At 39.8% G+C, this 23724-nt stretch overlaps 1 protein-coding gene across 5 annotated transcripts in view; it reads left to right on the top strand.

Moving 5' to 3' along the window:
• SYT7 (synaptotagmin 7) overlaps positions 1-23724 on the top strand; it is a 243219-nt gene that overhangs the window by 180968 nt on the left and 38527 nt on the right. For 2 of the 5 annotated variants that reach the window (XM_039344301.1, XM_039344304.1), the window contains 2 exons: positions 5721-6089; positions 21393-21515. The exons of 1 other annotated variant lie outside the window; for it this stretch is intronic. In XM_039344301.1, coding sequence (XP_039200235.1) covers positions 5721-6089; positions 21393-21515 — 492 coding nt within the window. The remainder of the gene's footprint in view (positions 1-5720; positions 6090-21392; positions 21516-23724) is intronic. 2 more of the 5 variants (XM_039344302.1, XM_039344305.1) reach the window with 2 other exon arrangements.

Genomic DNA, 23724 nt, shown 5'->3' with positions numbered 1-23724 from the left:
TAAGACGACCCCCGAGTTCAGAGGCTGTTTCGACGCTCTCAAAAGTCGTCTTATACGCCGGAATATACGGTATTCTTTCCAACTAGAATATTTTCACCAGTTTGCTTATTCAACCACCCCATCGTATTCTACTGCTTTACATTTGGCCATGCATTTTCCATACTTCTTTTTGGCCTGTTCAAAAGTCCAGTTTTCAGTTTAATTGCAATCATGGTTGTTTATAAATGGAGTTCAAGTATTATTTTTTTTAAAAAGAAGCTAAATGGAAACATATTCTACCAAAACACATATTCTGTGCTTCAAATAAATTATGCAGATGTATGGTCCTTGCAATCTGTATTTGATCTCCATATTGGAGTTTGTGAAAAAAAATGTAGTATTTGAAGCAAGAATAGTGTCATGATTCCGATAGATGAAACCAGTTAAAAGAACTTCAAGGCAAGATTTCTTCCTTAAAGAACATTTTATTAGGAAACAAAGTATTGTCACTTACGTAGCTGAACCCAAGAATGAGATTCCCTCCTCCCAGATATAAAGTAACAAATTGCAATTCCCACCCCACAAGAGCTGTCATAAATCACATTCCCCAATTAGCACAAAACGTGGGCTTTTCTCTCCAGCCTCTCAGCCCGCCAAAAGCTTATCAGAATATGACCTTGAGTTCCCACACTTCTACATTGTTATGGCTAGCTAAACCTTCAGGCATTTACCCCATTCCCCCCCTCTTTCTACATCTGAACTCTAAAACAGGGCTTTTCAACCTTTTTACCAATTGTACCACTTTTAGGATATGGCAGTAGTCGAGTACCACCTAGCGAGGTATCAAAAACTTGATGACCAAAAAAAAATTGTTCAAAGTTGCAATTGCACTGAAATGACTTATGACCATTTTTCACACTTATGACCATTGCAGCATGCCCAGGGTCATGTAATTTATATTTGGATGCTTGGCAACTGATTCATATTTATAATGGTCACAGTGTTCCAGGGTCATGTGATCCCCTTCTGCAACCTTTTGACAAGCAAAGTCAATGGCAGAGCTGCTGGTGGCCAAGTGCTAAGGCGGGACTTCCTTTCCTCCCTCCCTTCCCTGCCTCCCTTTTTCTCGTTCCCATCTCCTTCTGAAGGAAGAATTTGAACCCCCCCCCCATATTTTCCCTCTTCCATATATTGATCAAACAAGGAAAGGCCTCCAGAGACAGAAAAGACAAGCTGCTGAGTAAACTAGCTTAAAAAGGCACATTCCCCTTTAAGAATTAGCTACTTGCTAGAAAGGAAAGTAAGGAGCACAGCCAGCACTTAAGGAAGAAAAAAAATGTAAGCACTGGCTGCCAGCTAAGGCAGCCTCCCCATATGGCTCCATTCATAAGTGAAGGAATGCTCAGGCAAAATCCATCCAGAAGAAAAATACTTCAAAATCCCTTGCAGCAAAACTTACAGCTAACAACAGCAGAGCAATAGAAGCTAACACGAGACATCAACCAAATAGAAATTGCCAAAGCCAATTGCACAAATCCCAGATCTTCAAAGTCACAAAAGCACATAAGAATCCTTCCACTCTCCATCTCCCTCCCTCGTGCCTCACCTCCGGCCATTGCTACCTTTTTTCATTCCTCTTGGAGGGCGACCCCTCCCCCACTGCATTTCTTGCCTGTTTGCTGCTGCTGCTGCTGCTCCTCCTCTTCCTTCTCCTTCTCCTTCGCTGACTCCACCTCCTCCCAAGGCTGTTGCTTTTTTCTCTCTCCCTCTCCTGCCCAAACTGCCTCTTTTTATAGCCTCTCCTGTCTCCGCCCCCCTCTTCCTTTCTCATGGAGGAAGGTGAGCCAGAAGTGAGCCTGGGGCCTTTGCAGCTCAAGAGGACTCTCTCACTGCAAGTCCTTGCCTGTGCTGTCTCTTTCCCTCCCCACTACACTTGGCTAGGCAGGGTTGCATACCACCTGCCACTCATTAATGTACCACAAGTGGTAGGCGTACCACCGGTTGAAAAGCCCTGCTCTAAAAGAATAGAAAGGCACATTAAAAGCAAGAGGAAAAAAATGGCTGCTGGTTTTTCAGTTGTCAGAGCAACAACATCCATTGTCACAGCGTTGACAAATAGATGTATAAGATAGCTTCGAATATAGATGTTCTCATATTCAGTCCTGCATTTAGGGCTGGAGAAAGATGCCCGCCTAAGCCCCTGGCAAGTCAATGGAGTTGATGAAGTTATTTGATATGAGGTAACATCCTCCCCCTCCTCCCCCCAATTCTTCAGATATTTTCAGTAATTTAAAACTTGCACAGCATATTTGATTCCTAGCAAAATGTGCAAAGGCAGCCTCATGGAAAATGAACAGCCTTGATCATGAATTCCTTCTTATCCCTGCATGTTTCCTTCTGCGTTGTCTTATGTCATTATGATCAACCATGCCTGTTTTTCTCTTGTTTTTGGCTATATGGGTAGCTATGTTGTGAATTGTGATACTCAATGGCTTGCTCTGTGCCATTAGTTGTGACAGCTTTCTGTACTTATTGTCCTGTCTTTCAAGCTATATGTTCTGTCCTGTGCTTCACTGTCCACAGGCTACAGATCATACCTACACGGGTTCTCTCACATCTACAGGTTTGTGGCCATCTTATATTTTTCCTACTTATCCCTCCTGGGTTTTTTTCCAACTAGGTGACTAACTACACGTTATGTGCAGATGCATCTATTAAAGTCAATCAGTCAATCTTTTATTACAGCCACAGACCAGAATTAAAAACTAAAACATTAAAATAAATAGAACAAAGCAGAACAAAATAGACTACTATATTACAGTTAGTGCTGACATCATCAATGGGCAGCCAAAGTCTGCCCAATTTTCACAGATAATATAGGAGAATTTAAGCTACACTCAACAGAAGCTGTATCATACAGATCCAATAGTAATAAAAGAAATCAGAATTTCTCAGATATTTTACCAGGTAAGCAATTATGATTCCATGAATCTTAATAGAGCAGTGGTGGCGGACCTATGGCACGCATGGCAGAGGCAGCACTCAGAGCCCTCTCTGTGGGCATGCGCACTGCCGCTGCCAGCAGCTTGCACAGATTTATTAGGCCACTGCCGCTGCCTGGAGCAGCAGCCCCACCCAGCACAAAGGAGGCGAAGTGGCCAACTAGCAAGCTCAAGTAGAAGTGGTAGAGCACGCCCACACCCAGCAAGCCAAAGGCCACCTCGAACAGAGAAAGCTGGATCCTCATCAGTGCCATGGCCCCCCAGTCCCAGCTAGGATTGTGTACCTCCTCCCATCTATGCGGGGCCTCCTGCCCACCGCCCTACCCACAAGAGACCCCCTGGATCTCCCCCAACCCTGCCCGGCCCCCACAGGCATCCCCCCATGAGCAACATCGAAGTGGCCGTACCCACCCCAGCCATGACCACCCAGTGGCCCATGCCCCCATGCCCCCCCTGAGGGCACCACAATGTTGAGGCAGCCCAGGCACTTTGCGATAAATAAGTGGGTTTTGGGTTGTGGTTTGGGCACTCAGTCTCTAAAAGTCTCGCCATCACTGTCACAGAGGGTACAATATAACAGGACATGAATTGTGTTTTCAGCCGCCCCTTTTCCGCAGGGCAACAATCTCAGATCGTACAGGACATTTTTGTATTGGCCCTTCGGAACTGCTATGGAGAGAGCATTACAACATGCTAGAGTTAGTGCCTTCTGAGACTGTTGTATAGGTATCCCGCTGGTTTATGAGTTGGGAGGGGGCTGACTGCTCAAGAAAAAGTTCTTACATAGAGCAGACATCTATGAGAAGAGACTCAGTACCATTTTTGTTTTGTAACCTTAGAAAAGTCTCTTTCGAAAATACAGTTGACAGCACACACAGGGCATTTTAAGTATTTTAAGATGTGTGTGCCATTTCTTTATTACACTTGCCTCACCAAGAGGCTTATCCAGGTTCCTTGTGTTTTTAAAAGGCAGACCTTTTCCACTCCCCTGCTTTTGGACTCCCAGTTTCCTTTTCCAAAATGGTAATTCTTACTCAGACAAATACCCTGGACCTCTCTCACTCTCTATAGAGATATGTGTGTATATCACGTGTAGTTAGACTCCTAATGGCCACTTCAAGCATTACATTTTTTAAAAAAAACACACATTTGCTTACAGACATGTATATCATGTAGATGCACTCATTCAGAAGCTGTTCTTGGCTGCAGACTGAGTATATGCTCAACATTGCACAGAAATGTATGACTTTGTGAGATGTGAAATGACCTCCAAATCCAATCCTCTAAGGACCATAATGAAAAAAAGGCTGCAATTTGTCTGAATCCATTGAGATAGCCCTATGATCAAAAACTCTGAATGCCATCCATTCAGGTATAGCCACACCAGAAAACAGAGACAATGTGCTAGTTGTTCCCTTACTATCAAGAGTTTAGAGGAAAGCTTAAGCACAGATCTTTTTCCTTATGATGTATTTCTGAGTTGCGTTTGGGGGATGAACAAGATGTGATGGCAAGAAACCTGTGATGTTAAGTTCTGATTCTTACCAAACAGTTGAGAAGTAAGCAAAATCCATTTCAAAGAGAGCTAGGGCAAGATCAACTAGTTGAATCTCCTCTTCATTATCTCCTCTGCTAAAAAGAAACACCTACAGATACATACTCATAATTCTACAGAATCTTTTCCTCAGCGTCTTTTTCCCTAGCTGACCAAAATTAAGCTCAGATGGGAGCAGGAGAAAAGTAACCATGGAAGAGTGCCAGTCATAAATGGGAAACAAATGGTTAAACTCCTGCTAACACATCTTGTCTCCCCTTAATTCTAGCAACTCTTTGACAATGACAGAAGCTTGAAGAAACAGACGTGCTAGCAGCAAAGCTAGTTCTTTTCTCAAGCAGTTCCCTCAGTTTCCTTGCTCAAAGAGGAGATAGGACAATGTTCAGGAACAGAAAACATTAACCCCAACACTCCTGTAATAATCCGAAACACCCTTGCCTTAGTTGTAGGATTGTCATTGTCTATTGTAGGTGCCTGGAGCTTTTACTGCAACTTCAGCAGGCTATAGAATGTGTGTTTCTGGGTCTCAGGCAGTTCTCAAAAGCATTTAAAGCTGACAGTAAAGAGGATAGACACCATTATTACATGTAGTTACCTAATAACATTATGATGTGCTCTGGAGGACAGTGCTACACCTACTCAGGAGAGAGATGGGGCTGCAACTCCACTAGGGGAAAATAAAACAGAGCAGGATAGGTGACAGTGCTAAATATCGCCACCATTTCAAGAAACGGTGTGGCTTCAGAGAGAGCCAATAAGGAAAGCAGTTGTGGAATGTGTCACATGTCACAAGCAACCCAGCACAGGCAACAGGGAATTTGTCTTCAGAAAGCAGTCTAATTAGTTTTGAAATGAGGATTGGCATTTTGACTCTCCTTTCAAGCTTGGGAGAAGAAAAAGGAGAAGTGGCGTGTGAACATTCTCATGCTGAACCCCAAGATTGGAAAGGATCTTGTGATCAAGGAAGGGTACAAAATGGCCACAAGGCAGGGGACCTACGCTGCCAAAAATTCAGAGCTAGAGGCACAGCTCCCAAGGACAGTGTGTTGCTTCCAACCATGCCTGGCTGAGAGAATGCTGTGCTGGGGCATCTTCTCTTTAACACTCTGCTTTTCCTTCCTCCAGTTTTGCCCTTTTACCTTCTTCTCCTTTTTCTCCTTTTCCTTGCCCTCCATCTCCGTAAGTTTTGAGGATTCCACCATGTCCACAGCCACTACCCTTGAGTATATCCCCACCTCAGCAGGAGACCCGAAATGCCAGCGCCCGCGCACCCTCTTGCGCCAGCAAAGCCTCCAACAGCCACTCAGCCAGCATCAGAACCCCGGCCACAGCCAGCCCACCACCAGCCAGAGCCTGGGTCACCTGCAGTCCCACACCAGCTCCTCCTCAGCCACTGGCAACCCTCGGGGCTGTCGGAGTGGGCAGTCACGGCAAGGGACCTCCGCTGGCTCCAAGCAGAGGACAGCTGGTAGTCGTAGCCGCTCCAACCCTGGGAGCTGGGATCATATGGTGGGGCAGATTCGGAACCGAGGCTTGGATATGAAATCTTTCCTGTAAGTTTCTTTGCTCTTTTCACTTTCTCTCTGTGTGACTTGCATTTCTTTATTGTTCTGTTTGGTGAATGTCCACTTGATGAGGCTCTTGCTGTGGTGCAGTTAGCTTCAAGCTGATTGCAGACAAGTCAGTAAAATGCTTGCCTTATTAGTTGCCTGCCTTTGTTGGGAAGTAACTTCTTCCTTTAAACTCCTCAGAACATGTAACATGATGTGGAAGTGTCAGTTCTCGCAATACAGAAAAGACGCTTCCTAATTCCAGATGAGGAGATTTTTCTTGCTCTTACCTATGGCAACAATTCTAGCCCTTATACGGTTTCATTTCTTAACCTTTCTAAAATGCTCAGTGAAAATCTTCAAAGGTTTTTCATTTAACAGCCACAAATATAGACTTGCTGTCCTCTCAGAAAACAAGTACAGCATAAAGTGTTTAGAATATGGAGAACAAGGCCTCAGAATAAGGGTCAAATTAGACAGTCTTCTAATTTATTCTCTGTCCGGGTAATGTAATTTTCTGCATCATTTGAGCAACACAGGGGTGTATAGCAGAATTGTATAATTGTATCACATCCTCAAGTTTTCAGAAGTTAATTGGGGGCTTCAGAGGCTAGGAGAAAGAAGAAGCCACGGCCGACAAGTGTTCCAGTAGCCTGTGGAGGGCCGTTTGCTCACCTTCGCTGATAAAGGACAGACCCATGTCATGGACTCTCGAGGGATTTGAACTGCCTCTTCTCCCTAGAATAATTTTGTCTTGAGTGGGAGGGAAAAGAAAACAAAATGCTAAAGGAAAAATCTTTTTTGTGCACTGACCTTACAGGAGAGCTGGCAAATGTCTCTGAAAGGGATTTGTCAGAGCAGTTTGAAGTTGTGTGTTATTTTTAATCTGTTTTCAATACTTTCCCTGTTGATGACAGTTTCTAAATTCCAAGCCCAGAGAAATAATCTGAAGCTTTGCTCTTCCCTTATCTAGAGGTGTGACAAAATCCATTATTTTCTTTGGAATGGGGTACTATCATCTATCCTTTACATTTGGTTTGCCCGTACAATATTCTTTCTATTATCTGTTGATCCAAATGGGACATAGCAAAGCGAGGTTGTGGAGTATGTAAAGACCACAAAGTACATAGACTTGTGTGTACTTGTCTTGTGTGTTTCCATAACTGGAAAATCTGTAAGTTGCATTTTATATTTCTGTAGCTGAACATTACATTCATAATTATATACAGCTGTACATCACTGACAATACAAATACAAACACATCTGTATAATACTAGCACTAATAGATTCTGCTTTCTTTCACTGGTGGTCAGGAATAGTTGAGATCAAAGATTCACATACACATAGAGATAATCGGTTTAGTCAACAATACATTGTTTAGTGTACCTTACCTCATAATTATGTTTCATAGTGCATAAAATTAAAACAGCATAACTGCTCCAAGCTGATTAAAAATCTTTTGTTAATCAGCTTTGTAAACACTGTTGCAAGAAATGATGTAAAATTGTGTCTATAGTGATAGGAGAACAGAACCATCATAGAACCATCTTGTAAATGTATAGGAATAGTGTTAATTACTAATAATTGCTGTTGTCTTTAGTTTTGCATATATTCCCAAATAGAGCAAAAAGACAGTGATGAGGTACCCTTGATAATACAATGTCTATCAAACTTTGTTGCAAATAAGCAAAATGATTATGAGAATGGTAGCAGGATTAAAGGTAAATTACATTATGAAAAATGGGGGGCATTGAATGTATTTAGTGAGAAGAAGAATAAGAAAAAGGAAAAAATATTATTTAGAAGAAAAAAGAATAGAGAATTACTCACAGGAATCAAAGTTATGTGCAAAGGCTTTTCATTTTAGAAAATATTTTGCTAAAATATTGGTAGAATATTTTAATATTTTAACTTTTAACATCAGCATTAGAGCAGTGTGACATTGGTAGTAATATCTGATGTTCTGAAGTTTTCAGGGAATAGCTTGACAAATATTTTTCAGGGCAGGATCTTATCCAAAATGGTGTTTAATGATATTCCTTCAAGCTCTTTTTTAATTAATTATTGCATTTAAAATATTTCTTAAATGCTTTATTAATGCAACAGAGAAAGCAGCTATTCTTCATAGATGCTTTCTGTAAAAGATGTATTTTTGTTAGAACAGGAGACAACAATCTCTTGCTTTTCCCCCAAGCTAGATTTTTCCATTTGTTTACAAAAGAAAAAAGCTGGATGGATTAATCTGTCCAGCTTGAATTAGGAATAGACATTTTGGAGAGCGATTGAACTCAGTTGTGCATAAATGAGGCTGCACTGAAATACTTGGGTCAAAGATTTCCAATAATGGGGTCCAATATTTAATTGATTTATATAACTGTGTTTCCAGTCTTCAGCTGAAACATGCAAATTATGATGATTTATCAATACAACAATGGCATGATGCCCATGTATACAACATAATCAATCTTAGGCAGGCCACTCAATATGTTTTCTTTGGGCTGGTTTTTATCGATGCCAACCTTAAATAGTTTTCCATCATTGGAGTTGAGGAGAATTTTTTTTTTCTGTCCAGGCTAATTAAACTGTAGGCAGTGATTTTTATTTATTTATCAATCACATTTGGAACTTCCTAGCTCCCTCACAGAAGGACTCCAATAGTGATAGTGAGGATGGTGGTGCTTTCAAAATTATATATTTATCAAAAAAAGAAAGCTCAGAGTGGTTTACAAAAAAACCCTAAAAATAAAGATACAGTAAAAATAGAATATCATAAAATGCAGCATTTAAATAGTAAGACTATGATTAACTCCAGAAGAGTCAAAGAAAACAAAAGACAAAGAAGTAGTGTTCAAAAATGACTTTAAAGAGGACAAGGAAAGTAAAATGTGTTTGTCTGCTATTGAAAGAACGTTATAGCCTTTAATAACTGTGGAGCAAATTTATTTATTCATTTTTGTTTCTCTTGGCTTACAGTTAGAGAAAGAGATAGAGATATATATAGAGAGAGGCATAGAGATATAAGTTTACAGAGCCAGTGTTTTTTACTTGCTAACCAATCAGCTCAACATCTAGAAACAATAGGAGAAAAGCCTACAATCATTTAGGGCAGCAATTTTGAGAATTCCAGCTGAACAGCCTAAGCAATTCTTCCCCTCCAATTAATGAGGAAGTGCCAAAAAAAAAAAAAAGGAAGCATGGTTTCCCTCCCCGTTCTTGCTTCCTTCCATGGTTGTCTTTGGGGCTTTATTTAAAAGGCTCAACTACAGAACATAAAATAATGGCAGAATGGCCCTCTGTTCTATTTTGAGAGCCCAGAGAAATGGTGGTGTGGCCCTACAAAGGCTATGCTGCTTTGAGAGAGGTAAAGCCTGAGAGATGGACATTATGAATCTGCCTATCTTGCCCAAGCATCTCAAATTGCAAAACAGAAGTGATGAGGCCAAAGCCCTGTGTATAAAGTGCCTCTAGCTTTCTCTTCATTCACATGGTTCCTGACTTATAGATGAATTTCATTTGAGCTCTGGGGGATTGTGGTTCTCTCTGCACAACATCATTTGCTTATTGATTGGGGAAAAGCTTCCACTAAATAAGAACAAGCTGCTTAGTCCAATTGATGTTCCTTTTCAAGAAGCTACAGCTTTTTAATACTCTCACTCTCCTAGCCCAAACACTAGAAAAGCCAATACCTTTAGGTTTATATTTAAAAAGAAATCTGGGTTGGAGGCTACAATATAATAAGGCCTTGCTGTCTGGTCAGCAGGCAAAATATTCATTGTGACAGAGATCACAGCTGCACCTTTTAAAAAGAATTCTATATGTTATAAATTTAGAATGAAGATAAAAAGCTCATTTGAGTCAACACACTTGGGCAGGGTTTTTTTTTTTTTTTTTACAACAATAAGAAAATTCTTTGCCACTGTTACTGTCAGGGATGTTTTTCAGCCATCTAATCTAGCCAACGACTCTGGGATTCTTTAAAAATCTTCCGACCAAGAACTAACCAGACTCAAGTGCTGCTCTCTGGTGAACCCTGTACAGAATAGACCAACAATCAAAGTTTTAAATCCAAAGTGCCCCTGCATCCAACCCTAAAAATAGTACACCAGTTACAAAATCTGTGGTATAAACAACAAACAACTTTTCAGTATAAATGGACAACAGAAAAGCTAATTAATCCATTCTTTCACAAAGATCCCACAAATGTCACAAATGGGTAGTACCATAGACCCACCCACTCTGCTTCGGTGGGGTTTTTTCCTCTTTAAAAAATGGTCTTAAACTTCAGCCAATGTTTCATTTTTCTCTTTATAAAGCTGATTAGTTATAATAACAATTGCTTTCGCCAAATTTAGCAAGGAAATTGCAAGTTCCCAGGAACAGAATAATCTTTATAATAATTTAATGGAAGTTATCTGGAAAACTGATACTTAAGCACCGGTAAAAGAATGGATCTCAGCTAACACTAATGACAAACACTTAATCTTGTTATCAGATATAGAAGCAGGCAGATACAGTCATGACCTCCCTTTGTTCAGTACCGATCAAACATAATGAAGCCTAGGAGAGCATTAGGTCATTTAGCTGTTGGCTAGTCTTGACCTGAATGTACATATTGTACATTGTAATATATGGTGGTCTTAATAAATAGTTTCAGCTAGATGAGCAAACTGAATCTCTTTGGAGATTCTCCTTCCTTGCCATGGTAAATCTCTGAGCTAATTTTTTATGTAGATGCAGGACATCTGGGGAAAGATTAGTAAGAGTCATAAAAATGTCAGAATAGTCTTCCCTCTTCATTGTTACTTGTTTTCCCCTAAGTTCAGCGAAGTTCATTTTCTAAATTCTGCATTTTACAATAAATCTTGCCAAATGGCTTACTTTGAATTGGAAAAGATGATGTACTAATAGAATGAGATCAGCAAAAGAACTGCCATTCTGAATGTGCCACACCTCACTTGAAAGACGTGCAACTGAAGAACGACATTGTCATATGAATGTGGTTGTCACCTGATAGGTGGAAATCACTGCATGGTGGCTGGCAAAGAACAGGGTTTAAGTTATTGATAGCAGATATTTCCTTGCTCTTCACAGCTCTTGTCAGTGAATACTACGCAGGCTTTATTCTAAAGCCCAGAAATATGGACATAGTGAGTAGTTTGCTGAAGCAATGTTTCTTTAGTGGAATACAGATCCTGGTGCGATTTCCATTTGCATTCTTTCCCTTCTGTATTTACAAGATATGTTCATACCTCAGATACTGTTACTTCCAAGACCCATCTTTACTAATCAACCCAGCCAAATATGAGAAGATAAGTGGACACTAACAGCCTTTGGGAAGCCACATATAGCCTATTCCAGGAGTCTTCAAACTTGGCCCTTTTATGACTTGTGGACTTCAACTCCCAGAATTCCTCAGCAGTGTACCTGGCTGAGGAATTCTGGGAGTTGAAGTCCACAAGTCATAAAAGGACCAAGTTTGAAGACCCCTGGCCTATTCCAACTGAGATCACATCTTTGGAAGTCCCATATGGTAGTAAATGTAGTAATTAGTAACTGAGAAAACCAGGCACTGAGAACTAAATGTGAACTTTACATGATTTACATGATATGGTTTATATTTATATACAATGAATAGTGAATTTGCTATCTCTCTGCTGCAAACATTTTCAGCTTTCGCAAGTGGATGCAGGATCAAGCAATAAATGCTTAAAAATCAGTTTTCCTTTCATTTTGATAGCCTGTTATGCAGCTAACAATAGTTAGCAGCTAACATCTTTAGACTAGAATAGAGCTAGAAGGGACCTTGGAGGTCTTCTAGTCCAGCCCCCTGCTCAAGCAGGAGGACCTATACCATCTCAGACAAGTGACTGTCTAGCCTCGCCTTAAAAATCTCCAGTGATGGAGCACCCACAATTCCTAAAGGCAAGCTGTTCCACTGGTTAATTGTCCTCACTGTCAGGAAGTTTCTCCTTAATTCCAGGTTGCTTCTCTCTTTGATTGATTTCTAGCGATTCTGGCCAGCTTATAACATTAAAAATCTACAACATAAAAACCCATAAAACCCACCTCTGTGTATACTAATGCCCCACCCCAAATCTATATGCTGCAGCAACATTTTTAAAATTTAAAAAATTTAAATTTTAAACTGATCAGTTTGCAATCATTGTTTCATGTCCTGCCCTTTGGTGGTTTGGTGAATAATGTGACCCCCTCTTCTTGGTGGCAGCCCCTCAAATACTGGAATACTGCTATCATATCTTCCTATTTTCTTCTTTGCTTTAGACTAGCCAAACCCAAATCCTGCAGCTGTTCTTCATATGTTTTAGTCTCCAGGCCTTTGATCATCTTAGTTGCTCTTCTCTGAATTTTTTCCAAACTCTCAACAACTTTTTTGTGATATGGTGACCAAAATTGGCTGCAGTATTCCAGGTGTGGTTTTATTAGGGTTTTATAAAGCAGTACTAATAGTTTGTGTGATCTTGATTCTATGCTTCTGTTTATACAACCCAGGATTGTATTAGCTTTTTTGGCTGCTGCTGCACACTGCTGGCTCATAGTCAAGTGATCGTCCACTAGGACTCCAAGGTCCCTCTCACAGTTACTGTTTTTAAGCCAGGTATCACTCAGTCTATACTTGTACTTTTGATTTTTCCTGCCTAAATTAAAACTTTGCTTTTCTCCACATTGAAACTCATTTTGTTGGATAGGGCCCATTGTTCAAGTTTGTCAAGATCTTTTTGGATCCTAAGTTTGTCTTCTGGGGTGTTGGCTACTCCTGCCAGTTTAGTGTCATCTGCAAATTTGATGAGTTCCCCTTCAGTTCCCTCATCTAAGACATTGATGAAGACATTGAAGAGTACTGGGCCTAAGATGGAACCTTGTGGTACCCAACTGCTTACCTCTCTCCATATGGATGTAGTACCATTGAGGACTACTTGTTGAGTAATAAGATTCTTAGAATAATAAAAAAACAGCAGTTAAGACAGCTTAGAGATTTAAAACACAAGGCAGGATAAACAAAAACAAATCCATGGAATAAAGCCTTTCAGTAGAAAAGTCTTAATCAATAATCAGTAAATGCTGACTCAATATCCAGTGTATTTTTAAAAAATTAACATATGATCTAAAGCTTACTATGAAAGTTTATTAAGGATTGCATCACATAATAAGGTTCCACCTCAAAAAAAATCCATTTTTCCAATTACTGCACCGTTCAATGATGAAAACTGAACATACCTAGAAGATCCACCACTGCGCATCTTAAAGATGGTCTAGATTCCTAGTCATTTTGCTTGTGGCTATATATAGCGATCATAACCATGATGGTTAACTCTGCATTACTATCCATAATATCTGTATACAATTAGTTCAAATCAGCCATAGTATTAGATGTATATAATGAGGCATTTTCAAACATTAACAATACTATTTCCATCTGGAACAGAAACTGTTGAGTCCGTCGCGAAATGGAAGACACGAGAAGCAGTTGTAGTTCTCAGGAAACCTTTTATTCTTCGGTTCAGCTTACATTGGAATATGGCGGCAATGCCCAAAACTCGCAGCCTCCTTTTATAGGACTTTCCCGGGTAAATGTGTTACTTTTCGCGCGCCAGCACTTGCGCATGCGCACAAGTACTGGCGACAGCCTGTCTGGTCCCGGGCAGCTTGCACCTGCCCGGAACCGCCTGCAATGCCCCGAGCCTGCTTGCAAGGCTCAGGACATAACACCCCTTTCTCCCAGGCTAAAACTACGACCAATGCCATAATAACAAACAACCCATTCTTAGTACAGTGCTCTGCTCCCCCAATGTTTGGAGTTTCCCCCGTTTCCATTGCCTTAGTGTTTCTACCTTTCTACTGGCTCTGTTTAGCCAATAGTGTTATGTAATCCTCTAAGTACTTAGGAGATTTCCTTGCTCTCTGTGACCTCCTAAGCTCTGGGTGTCTGACAGGTACCCCCTGACTGAGGGGTGACGTGTGCCTGTTCCCCTTGTTATGCCTTGGTGACTCCCAAGGACTGTGCTCCAATGCCTGGCCTGCTTGCTTGCCCACCGGGCTCGTCAGGCCAGGGCTTCTTTCACTTTGTGACCTGGTTGACCTGCCTAGCTGTAGGCTCTCTGGCCCTTCTAAGTGACAGTCACTGTTGGGCGTTTCTGTAGGACCTCCTAGGTCCGTCCAAGACCTGTCAGGAGGCTGTCCACTTCCTGAATCCCATTCTGTGTCCGGGCTTGTGTGGCTTTCAGTACTGTCCCAAAACTCAGTTGTCCCCTGAGTGTAGTCAGAGGTGTTGTAGTCGGGATTTGGTTCCTCGACCACCTCCCTGTGTGTTTGCCCCCTTCTAGGGACAGGGTTGAAGTCAGGCCAACTAGGAGGAGTGTGTGCAAGCTCTCTTGCAGGGGATGGATTGTTGGGATGCTCCCGGGTATTCTCTCTGACTGGAGTACTGAGTGATGCGGGTGAGAAGTGATCATGCCCCCGGGGTGACTCCCTGGCTGGAGTAGGCATTGGTGCCTGGGTTCTAGTTGGGCTCCATGACTTCCTGTTGGGAGCAATTGCGGAATTTTGGGATGGGCTGTTTGTGGCTCCCTCATTGGTTCTTCGAGGTCCTTGAACTCGCAATGTTTGGCGGCTTTCCTCAATGCGGCGATGTACTCCTTGGCCGATTCTCCGGGTCATTGATCCCTCGGCTCGAAGGTGTGGCGCCACGTGATGACAGACATCTTAGGCTGGAAGTGCTCCTTTAGTAACTTCTTTAGATCTGCGTAGCTGACAGACTCTAAAGGGACAGGTGCTGCGAGGTTCTCAGCGATTTCGAATGCATCTTGACTGCAAACGCACAGCAGGGTGGCAGCCTTCAAGCTCTCTTCCCTCACCTGGTTCACTTTGAGGTAGTTTTCCACCCTGGCTGCGTAGGACTCCCACCTCTCTGGATGTGAGACGTCGAACTCCGAAAGCCTTCCAATCTTTGCCATTTCGTATCAGGAAGGGTCTATCAGCCAGCCTACCCCCGAATGCATGCTGGATTGGCGGGTAGCTGCCGAGTCAACGCCGTTCCTGCCGCTTCGGAGTCACTCGGGTAAGCTTACACCATCTCTTCTTCGATGTAAGGCATCCCACCTTCGTCGCCAGTGTTGAGTTCGTCACGAAATGGAAGACACGAGAAGCAGTTGTAGTTCTCAGGAAACCTTTTATTCTTCGGTTCAGCTTACATTGGAATGCCCAAAACTCGCGGCTTCCTTTTATAGGACTTTCCCGGGTAAATGTGTTACTTATTGCGCGCCAGCACTTGCGCATGCGCACAAGTACTGGCGACAGCCTGTCTGGTCCCGGGCAGCTTGCACCTGCCCGGAACCGCCTGCAATGCCCCGAGCCTGCTTGCAAGGCTCAGGACATAACAGAAACATCTTCTGGCTTTTGAGTTAGTAGTAACAGTAGAATAAACCTTGCCAAGGAATTAAGACTTGTTCCAGGTGTTAACAGATGCAAGATAAAATGATTTCCAGCCTGACTGGTAAGTTGCAAGTAGCAAACCCTTAATTTTAGTGATTGCGGAATGAGATTACTTCATAGAACGAATAACTCAAACCTAACATTATTATTACAGAGATCTATAAAAGCAGAATCATAGTTTATACATTGTATATAGCAGATGTCATCTGAAAATTTGAGATGTGCTGAATATGATTAATCCCTACACTCTCTCCACCTGTTGCTCAACCAATGCAGAAATTTAGATGCCCTTGGTCATGAATCCATCAGACACAATTAAAAGTTAATTCATGAATGCAAAAGAAACCTCTATTCTGACAGATCTTGGGTAAAAAACTGGTATCTTTTCCATTCTCTTGCTGAAGTGTATAAACAGAATGCTAAGAATAGATCAGAGCATGTCATGCCAATAGTGTTTGTACAATAAAACAACAATTCATAAAACTATTGTTTTCAGAGAGGATTATCTTTGAGGCAATGTCTGCATAACTAAACTTCCCCTTTCTGCCAATTTTCCAACCCATCAATTCTACAGAGCAAATTTTGTGGTTGTGAAAGAGTGTGTTTCTATATGTCTCAATTTCTATCCCATTAATCTAATGTCTTCCCAGTGTGATGGGTCCTAATTAACATCGTTGCTGAAAATTATGAACATTGAGGTCTAAGATATCTAAGAAGGTCTGCTTAGGAAATGCTGATCTATTCTCTATAAATATTTTTGTATCATTATTATGAAAATGGCTGCAATTGGAATCAATGAAATGAAGCTAAAGGTTAGATCATAACCGTAAGGAAGAGATGTGTTTAGGCCAAGTTAGTCCCTGGGTTCCTAAGGGAAGTTGATGTTAGGAATGAAATAAATCAAGACATAACTAAGATCCAGAGTACACATTATGGTTAGTTCATGCTGCCAAAACTGTTTCCATGTGATAGCTACCATCTGTGTGCAATTTTGTTCTTTGTTTTTTGGCCAATATGGGAACAGAATGCTAGATTGGGTAGGTTTTGGTCCAACCCAATCCAACTGTCCTCTGAAATTTATTCAGAGTGATAAAAACCAAACTGATTGCAAAGAGCTTCAGAAGGTTCTCTGACAACTAGGTGTGTGGTTAGCCAAATGGCAAATGCAATTCAGTTTAACTACATTGAGGCATAGATTCACCTATACTGTATACTGATAGAGTGAGTAGTTTGTCATCAAGAAAAAGAAGTTGGGGACATTAATAGTGGAAAGTCCAATGAAATTGCAGAGTGTCTATGAAAAATATAAATTCCATGCTAGAAATCATTAGGGAAGGGCTTGAAAATAAAAGTGCCAATATTGCAATCCTTTTTTACAACTCTTATTGTATGCCCACATTTGGAATACTGTATACATTTCTGATTACCCCGTCTGTTAAAAGACATAATAAAGCAGAGACTTAATGCTCCTTTTTGAACCCTCACACACATTTTCAGACAATCTTAAATACTTCCCATTTTGAGGGATTCAGGAGCTAAAATGGCTAAACCAGTGGCACTCATCTTCTTTAAAATCATCAAGCTTTTCTATAACTTTTCACTTCAAAGAGCATTCCTATCATTATTTGTTACAGTATCTTCTGTTAACCTAACAGTTCTGTTTGGAAGCAAGACAAGCTCCCCAAATTAAGGTCCTGGCTTCTGCAAACTCAGGGTATGCAGAAGATATGCAGAGCCATATACATTTATGAATTAAAATAATTGTTAATTAAAACAATGTGGCTGGACTTGTGAGATGACATATTTTTAACTGCAGTTGTGGAACAGTGAGCCACAGAGAAACTAAGAGTCTGGGAATCAGTTATTGTCTTTGGCTGATTTTGAAAGTGAGAACAAGCACTTTAGCCTTTGTATCACTTTGGATTCTAAAGTACATAGAAGATAGAGCAAGCTGTCCATTACATTTTTATGTGTGGATAGCTCATTATAATTACTCTGAAGGGCAAGTGTAGAGTTATCTTCCTATCTTCTGAACTACACTCTCCTTGCTTTTTTCTATGCGAATGTAAGATACAGAAGCATTTTATAGAACAGCCTGGGAAAGTCTCAAAAATGTGAGGAAGGTTGAGAGAGGAGTTAGGACAGCATAAAATACGTCTAGAAATTTTTTCTTTTCTGATAGACAACTAACATTGGCAGAGATGTTCTTCTAGATATTATGAACTATCTCAGTAATCCAGCTGCAGACTCTTCTTCTTATTTCATTAATTTTTAAAATGGCTGCCGGATTGAATTCTCCTGAATTTATATCTCATCAAACATATGGTACATCAGTCTAAGAATCAAAAAAAAAATGTGCCCCCAATTTTGCTTTAGCATTTCAGAAAATAGGTTGCTTTACCTCTAGCTATTTTGGGAATTGCCTGCTTCATCTCTGATCCAAACAAAGCTCCCTTCAGAATTTCTAGGCTTCGTATGTCTTCCTACCAAATGACAGAAGAGAAACTTTTTAAAGTTTTTACTGAAATTTTAAATAGATTGGTACTATTTGAAGATTTTCTCTTTTTTCCCCCCAAACATGAATTTCCCCCAAACATTTCTGGGAAATGTACAGTGACATTAGCAAAAGTGGTTTTACATTCTGAAGAGATGATGCTTGCCAAATTTGGGAAAGTAAAAATTATACTCCCTAGCCTACCTAGAATGAGGATTCAAGCTTTATGATGGCAATGTTCAGTGTTACTACATATTAGAAAGTTATTCTTGGATCAAACCCACAAAAACATTTTTCCTACTACAGCAAGCTCAGGGTTTGGGACACATCCAAAACAGGGACCTAAACCTCAATTTTTCCCTCTTCTTGAGGTAGGCTGGAGTCATAAGCAGAAGCACTCTTCTTATGACATGGGATTCCACTGCAGATTTTTAATGCAATTCCTAAATAACCATTCTCAGCAGTACAGCTATATGAAATTGGGCTGGAGAGAATTTGTGACTAATTTTGGCAGCATTTTCCTGATGATATTGTGGTCTGGTTCATAAGCCTGTGCAAAATATTATTGATGTTGCAAAATATTGGTTCACTCTTAACTGTGCTCATTGTCCATGAAACTTTCTGTTAAATAAAGCACATAACAGGAGCCTTATTAATCAAAACTAAATTTCCCAGATAGGCCTGTGTGCTGATCCAGAATAAGGAGGAAATGTAAAAGAAATGATAAATAAAATATTAAAAAATAGCCAAGTAGAATAGAATACAGCTAGAAGGAACCATGGAGGTCTTCTAGTCCAGCCCCTTGCTCAAGCAAGAGAACCTATACCATTTCAGACAAGTGACTGTCTAGTCTGTTCTTTAAAATCTCCAGTGATGGAGCACCCACGATTTCTGAAGGCAAGCAGTTCCACTGGTTCATTGTCTTCACTGTTAGAAAGTTTCTCCTTAATTCCAGGTTGCTTCTCTCTTTGATCAGTTTCCAACCATTGTTTCTTGTCCTGCCTTCTGGTGCTTTGGAGAATAATTTGACCCCCTTTTCTTTGTGACAGCCCCTCAAATACTGGAATATCATGTCTCTCCTATTTCTTCTTTTCTTTAGACTAGCCAAACTAGCAGCCATTCTTCATATGTTTTAGTTTGCAGGCCTTTGATCATCTTAGTTGCTATACTTTAGCATTACTTCTAATTTTATTGCCATAGATTAGTTCTCTCAATATTGAAGTTTCTATGGAAGTCCTTTATTATTTACAGAACAAACAGACCAATATGACACTCATGGGCTTAGACTTTGCTCGGGGTTTTATTTTAAGCTGGCCCACATTTGAGACAAAACAGAGCAAGATCCTGCTGATTACAAATCCCTGCTTCTTTGTTGATTCATATCCAAAACCATATAATTATCTGTTTATTAAACATCTTTGAAACTCAGATAAAGAGGAAAGAACAGAGGACGATGGCCAGTTGTGATGTATTTGAATACCCCATGACATTTAGCCTGTCATAATTGCTCCCTTTTCTAGTTCCATGTCCTTTCACAAATGACAAGTGTGGCCTCTGGTACATTGCAGCTCAGACAGCTTCAGATTTTATCACAGAATTCCTACTCAGTCCATTTTAGTTACAAGAATGTTCTGACCCATTCTGAATTCAGCTATGTGGAAGGTCTCACAAGGAGTGACAAACAGGGTAGCCTGGATGACAGCGTGCAGACACCTCATACTTCAGTGACATATGAACAACACTGGAACTGTAGTCACAGCACTGTTTTTTGATGCACCACTGTCTTTTGCACCCTGAGGTAATAATAGCTGCTGGCCAACAAAGGCCAAAACATTCTTGTTCAGAGCAAAAATGCCTGGAATTCTCTAAAACTTAGAAATCAGCTTTAAAATCACATTGGGCACAAATTTATAAGGCCTATATATCAAAGTGGAATACCTGTGTTCTCCGGTTGGAATTTCAGATGTCCATAACATCCTTTACTGTGATTTTAGATTTGACCATGATAAGATTAAATATATGCAAGAATCTGAGTAGTATTCTCTACTACAAAAGATGGAAAAATATAAAATTCTAGCCCCAAACAATAAACAGGTTTAACTGCAGCAGTAATTGCCAATGGACTGGATAAATTCCCACCAAGGCACCTCTTCTTCGGTGCCAATCCACATGTATTATTTATTTATTTATTTATTTATTTATTATTTTTTATTCCACCCATCTCCCCTATAAAGTGACTGTGGGTGAATTACAAGTTATAAAACAAGTAAAAAAGTAATTAAAATGTTAAAACATTAAAACTATGCAGATTATGATTTTAAAACTATACTGAAACCACTTTTAGATTGGGATTAAATAAATGTCCTGGTTGAGAGTCCTTGCTGTTTACAGAACTGAACATCATTCAATAGCAATCTGAAAGAAGCACACGCCCAATATGAATGCCTGAATGACTAAATAAATCGGTAATGGTTTCCATAGTTTTGCATTGCTGTCTATAGCTATTCTTGGACTATATCAGTCACTTGCAGGATCCATCATTGCTATTGACCCCAGAGTAGTTCCAATAACTACATTCCAATGACAATAATCTCCAGTTATTATTTATTTACTTGTCAAATTTTTATAGCTGCCCATCTCACGAGAAGTGACTCTGGATAGCGTACAATAATCATTGTGGATAATGCCAAAATATCTAGTGGTTCTTAATAACTGTGCAGCGGCAAGCTACAGTTTTGTAAAATATACTGCAACAGGTGGAGTTATTTGTGCAACACAATTGTTTCAAACTGCCATCAGCAATCAGCACTATCCAAATCCATTTTCCTCTGTGGTATCTCACTGGATGGCTTGGACTAGTTATTCTCTCAGTCCAAATTATTTTACCAGATTATTAGAAAAAAACCCATGGGGAAGAGAATACCGTAAATATCCCTTGAGCTCAGAATATAAATCTATTAAGTAAAAATAATAAATGAACCAATGATTCTAGAAATACATCAAGTTTCTTATCTGTGCCAAAGAATGGTCAATGTAGCAAGATGCTTTTCTCTTGAAAATTTGCTTTCTGTGGCTCTGTCTTATGTAACTCTCTTTTAATAAATTCTTTTGTTTCTTCTAACCTCTGTTAATTCTTGCTCTGAATCTTGTCAAAGAAGATTGAGAATTTAATGTGTATTGTGGGAACAGTAGTTACATATTATACTCTCCAGTTCATTGTAATTTTACAGTATTTGTGTTCTTTCTAGTTTCTTGTCTTATGCTTTGTTCTTTTTTCTCTTTCCTGTCTGCCTCTTTTATCTGCATCCTGCTCACTGACTCTGGGGCCTCTTCACTCCCCTGGATGGATCACCTCTGGACAGGGAAGGCCGTATGGTGGTGCTATCACTTGTTTTGGGGCTCTCAGAACAGGACGACTTTGCCAATATACCTGATCTACAAACTACTGGGAACCAGCAGAACCAGAATTCTCAGGGGGACAAGAGGTATGAGTAGGAGACAGAGGCTTTCAGCCGCAAGAACCAGCAAGAGGAAAGAAAGCCTTCCATCCTAGCCCAACGAAAAAATGGAAGGCTGGTTCTGGAAATGGAAATTATCAGCTGATGAATATCTAAGCCACTCTAAAACCATCCTGCTGGCATTCTTGTTCCCCTGCTGGTTGCTGAGTTTCTCTAGGAAAATCACTGGAATCTCATGGCTAATATTTTCCCAAATTTATACTATGTACTTAACTCCTATAAATCCTAGTACGTTTCTCCAATTTCATGTAGTCCTTTTACTTGTATCCCTGAAAACATGTGAACACAGAGTATACATCCCGCTACCAGCATTTCTCTCTCTATCTCTCATTAGCGCATGCGCACGCGCATAGACACATAAACTGAAGAAGAAAAGAAAATATCATTTCCCAGGTTTAAGACTAGGCTTGAGACAAATCCGTTACATATGATGATTAAATATTAATTTGGAAGTAAAGTGGAATTCTGTGTGTCCTTGTCTGAGGACTAAATTTCTATTGAATGTTCTAGGAATTGTTTCCAGATATATTTATAAGAATAACTGGGACAGTATTTTTTGTCTATGACTTACAAAGATTTAACTAAAAAGGACGTGAGTTAATTTTACTTCATAAAATTAGTTCAAGGTCAGCAGGTTTGTTATAAAGATGGAGAAGGCATAATATTCAAATGCTATAAATGTCTAAAAAGAACTATAGGTTTGAAGAATAAAAAGATAAGCTGATATGTATTGCCTCTCAACAGCCATGACCTCTTATCATCAGAATGAAATTTCTTGAAAATGAACCTAGATTTTTAAGGGGATACGAAGTTTTCCTCAGCCATAATGCTGAGAATTCTTGGTGGAGAATTATTCTCAGTAACCTGCCCAATTAAAGTATACTGTTTACAGTGTGGCAAACAAAATGTTGTTTTTTAAAAAAGATAATCTTGCTGAAGTAAACTACAGAGGAACCTAAGCCATCTTCATAATGAATTATCATTGTAATGAAGCCCATCAGATAAATTCTAGCCCCAAATTGAGATTATTTATACAACATTGCCATAGTTAGAATGCCCTTGTATTTGGCTCTTGGATGACTTAAAATAAACTACCTAGTAGTAAACATATTGCTACAATACTCCATGATAAGCTATGATTCCTTGTTTTTCCTCTTCCCTACCTTCCATTCAGTAGGCTAAAGAGATTTACTAAGGTATAGTTGTTTAACTCATTGAAAGAGCTAAATAAGCGGGAGTTCTAGAAGAAGAACTGCCTAGCTTTGTTTTATAAATTTTATAAAGCCCTCAATAGTTCTGACATGAGTGTGAAATGATATGAAGGAGCAGATTTCACAAAATCAGTGAATTAATTTATTGGCATCATTTCTCACCTACCAGTTATTTTTAACCCTGTTGAGGCACTGTTTCACTAAATCTTTTCCCACTTCCCATTTGATGGTTCAGGTGCATGCTTCACATGGCTTTTTCAATGTATAATTTAAGTAGTAGTAGGTGAACAATCTCTCAAGTCATTGCAGTGCTCCAGGAGAGAAAATACCCTGTATTGGCTCATGGCATCTCTATTGGATAAGCTTAACTTAGTAAAAGTATCCTTTGTTGGGCAGTTAATAAACAATAGCCAATAAAAGATATCTTTCTAGAAGTGGTTATGAAGACCAGTTCCAGTTTTATAACATCGGCTTGTGTGAGACATTCTAAGTTTAGAAGTCTTAATAATTTACTTAATTGTGGAACCTTGAGCCTGCATTCATTCACAAATCATATTTGTGTTGTTGTTGTTTGTATTTATAAAACAAAGCAAAAAAGAAAGCCATTGCAAGGGGCCCTAATCAGATCAGGACAGTGGGGAGAAGACACTGTCCTCCCCAATCTTTATTCTTTGATGAAACGTCTTCCTTTCTACAAGCTGAAGGGAAGCTGACACTGATGTTCATAACAGTTTGCCTCTTAGACAAATAACAACTTAAAAAGGTCAGTTTTCCTTTAGAAAAAGAAGGCCCTTCTATTCACAGTGTAATCAGTCAGGTATCTCTGTAAGTCCATATTTTAATATTTATTCATTTTTTAAAACTCATTTTTTAATTTATGAAATAACCTACAATAGCTTCAGCATGCACCCATTTAATTATTTGTTACCTTTATTTAAGCAAACATTCAATAACAGTAAAAAAAA

Source organism: Crotalus tigris, unplaced genomic scaffold (assembly GCF_016545835.1).
Source record: "Crotalus tigris isolate CLP2741 ecotype Arizona unplaced genomic scaffold, ASM1654583v1 scf7180000017899.1852299, whole genome shotgun sequence".
NCBI classification, from domain to species: domain Eukaryota; kingdom Metazoa; phylum Chordata; class Lepidosauria; order Squamata; family Viperidae; genus Crotalus; species Crotalus tigris.
Note: the sequence above shows the minus strand (reverse complement) of the source record. Positions and strands in the feature narration are given on the sequence as shown.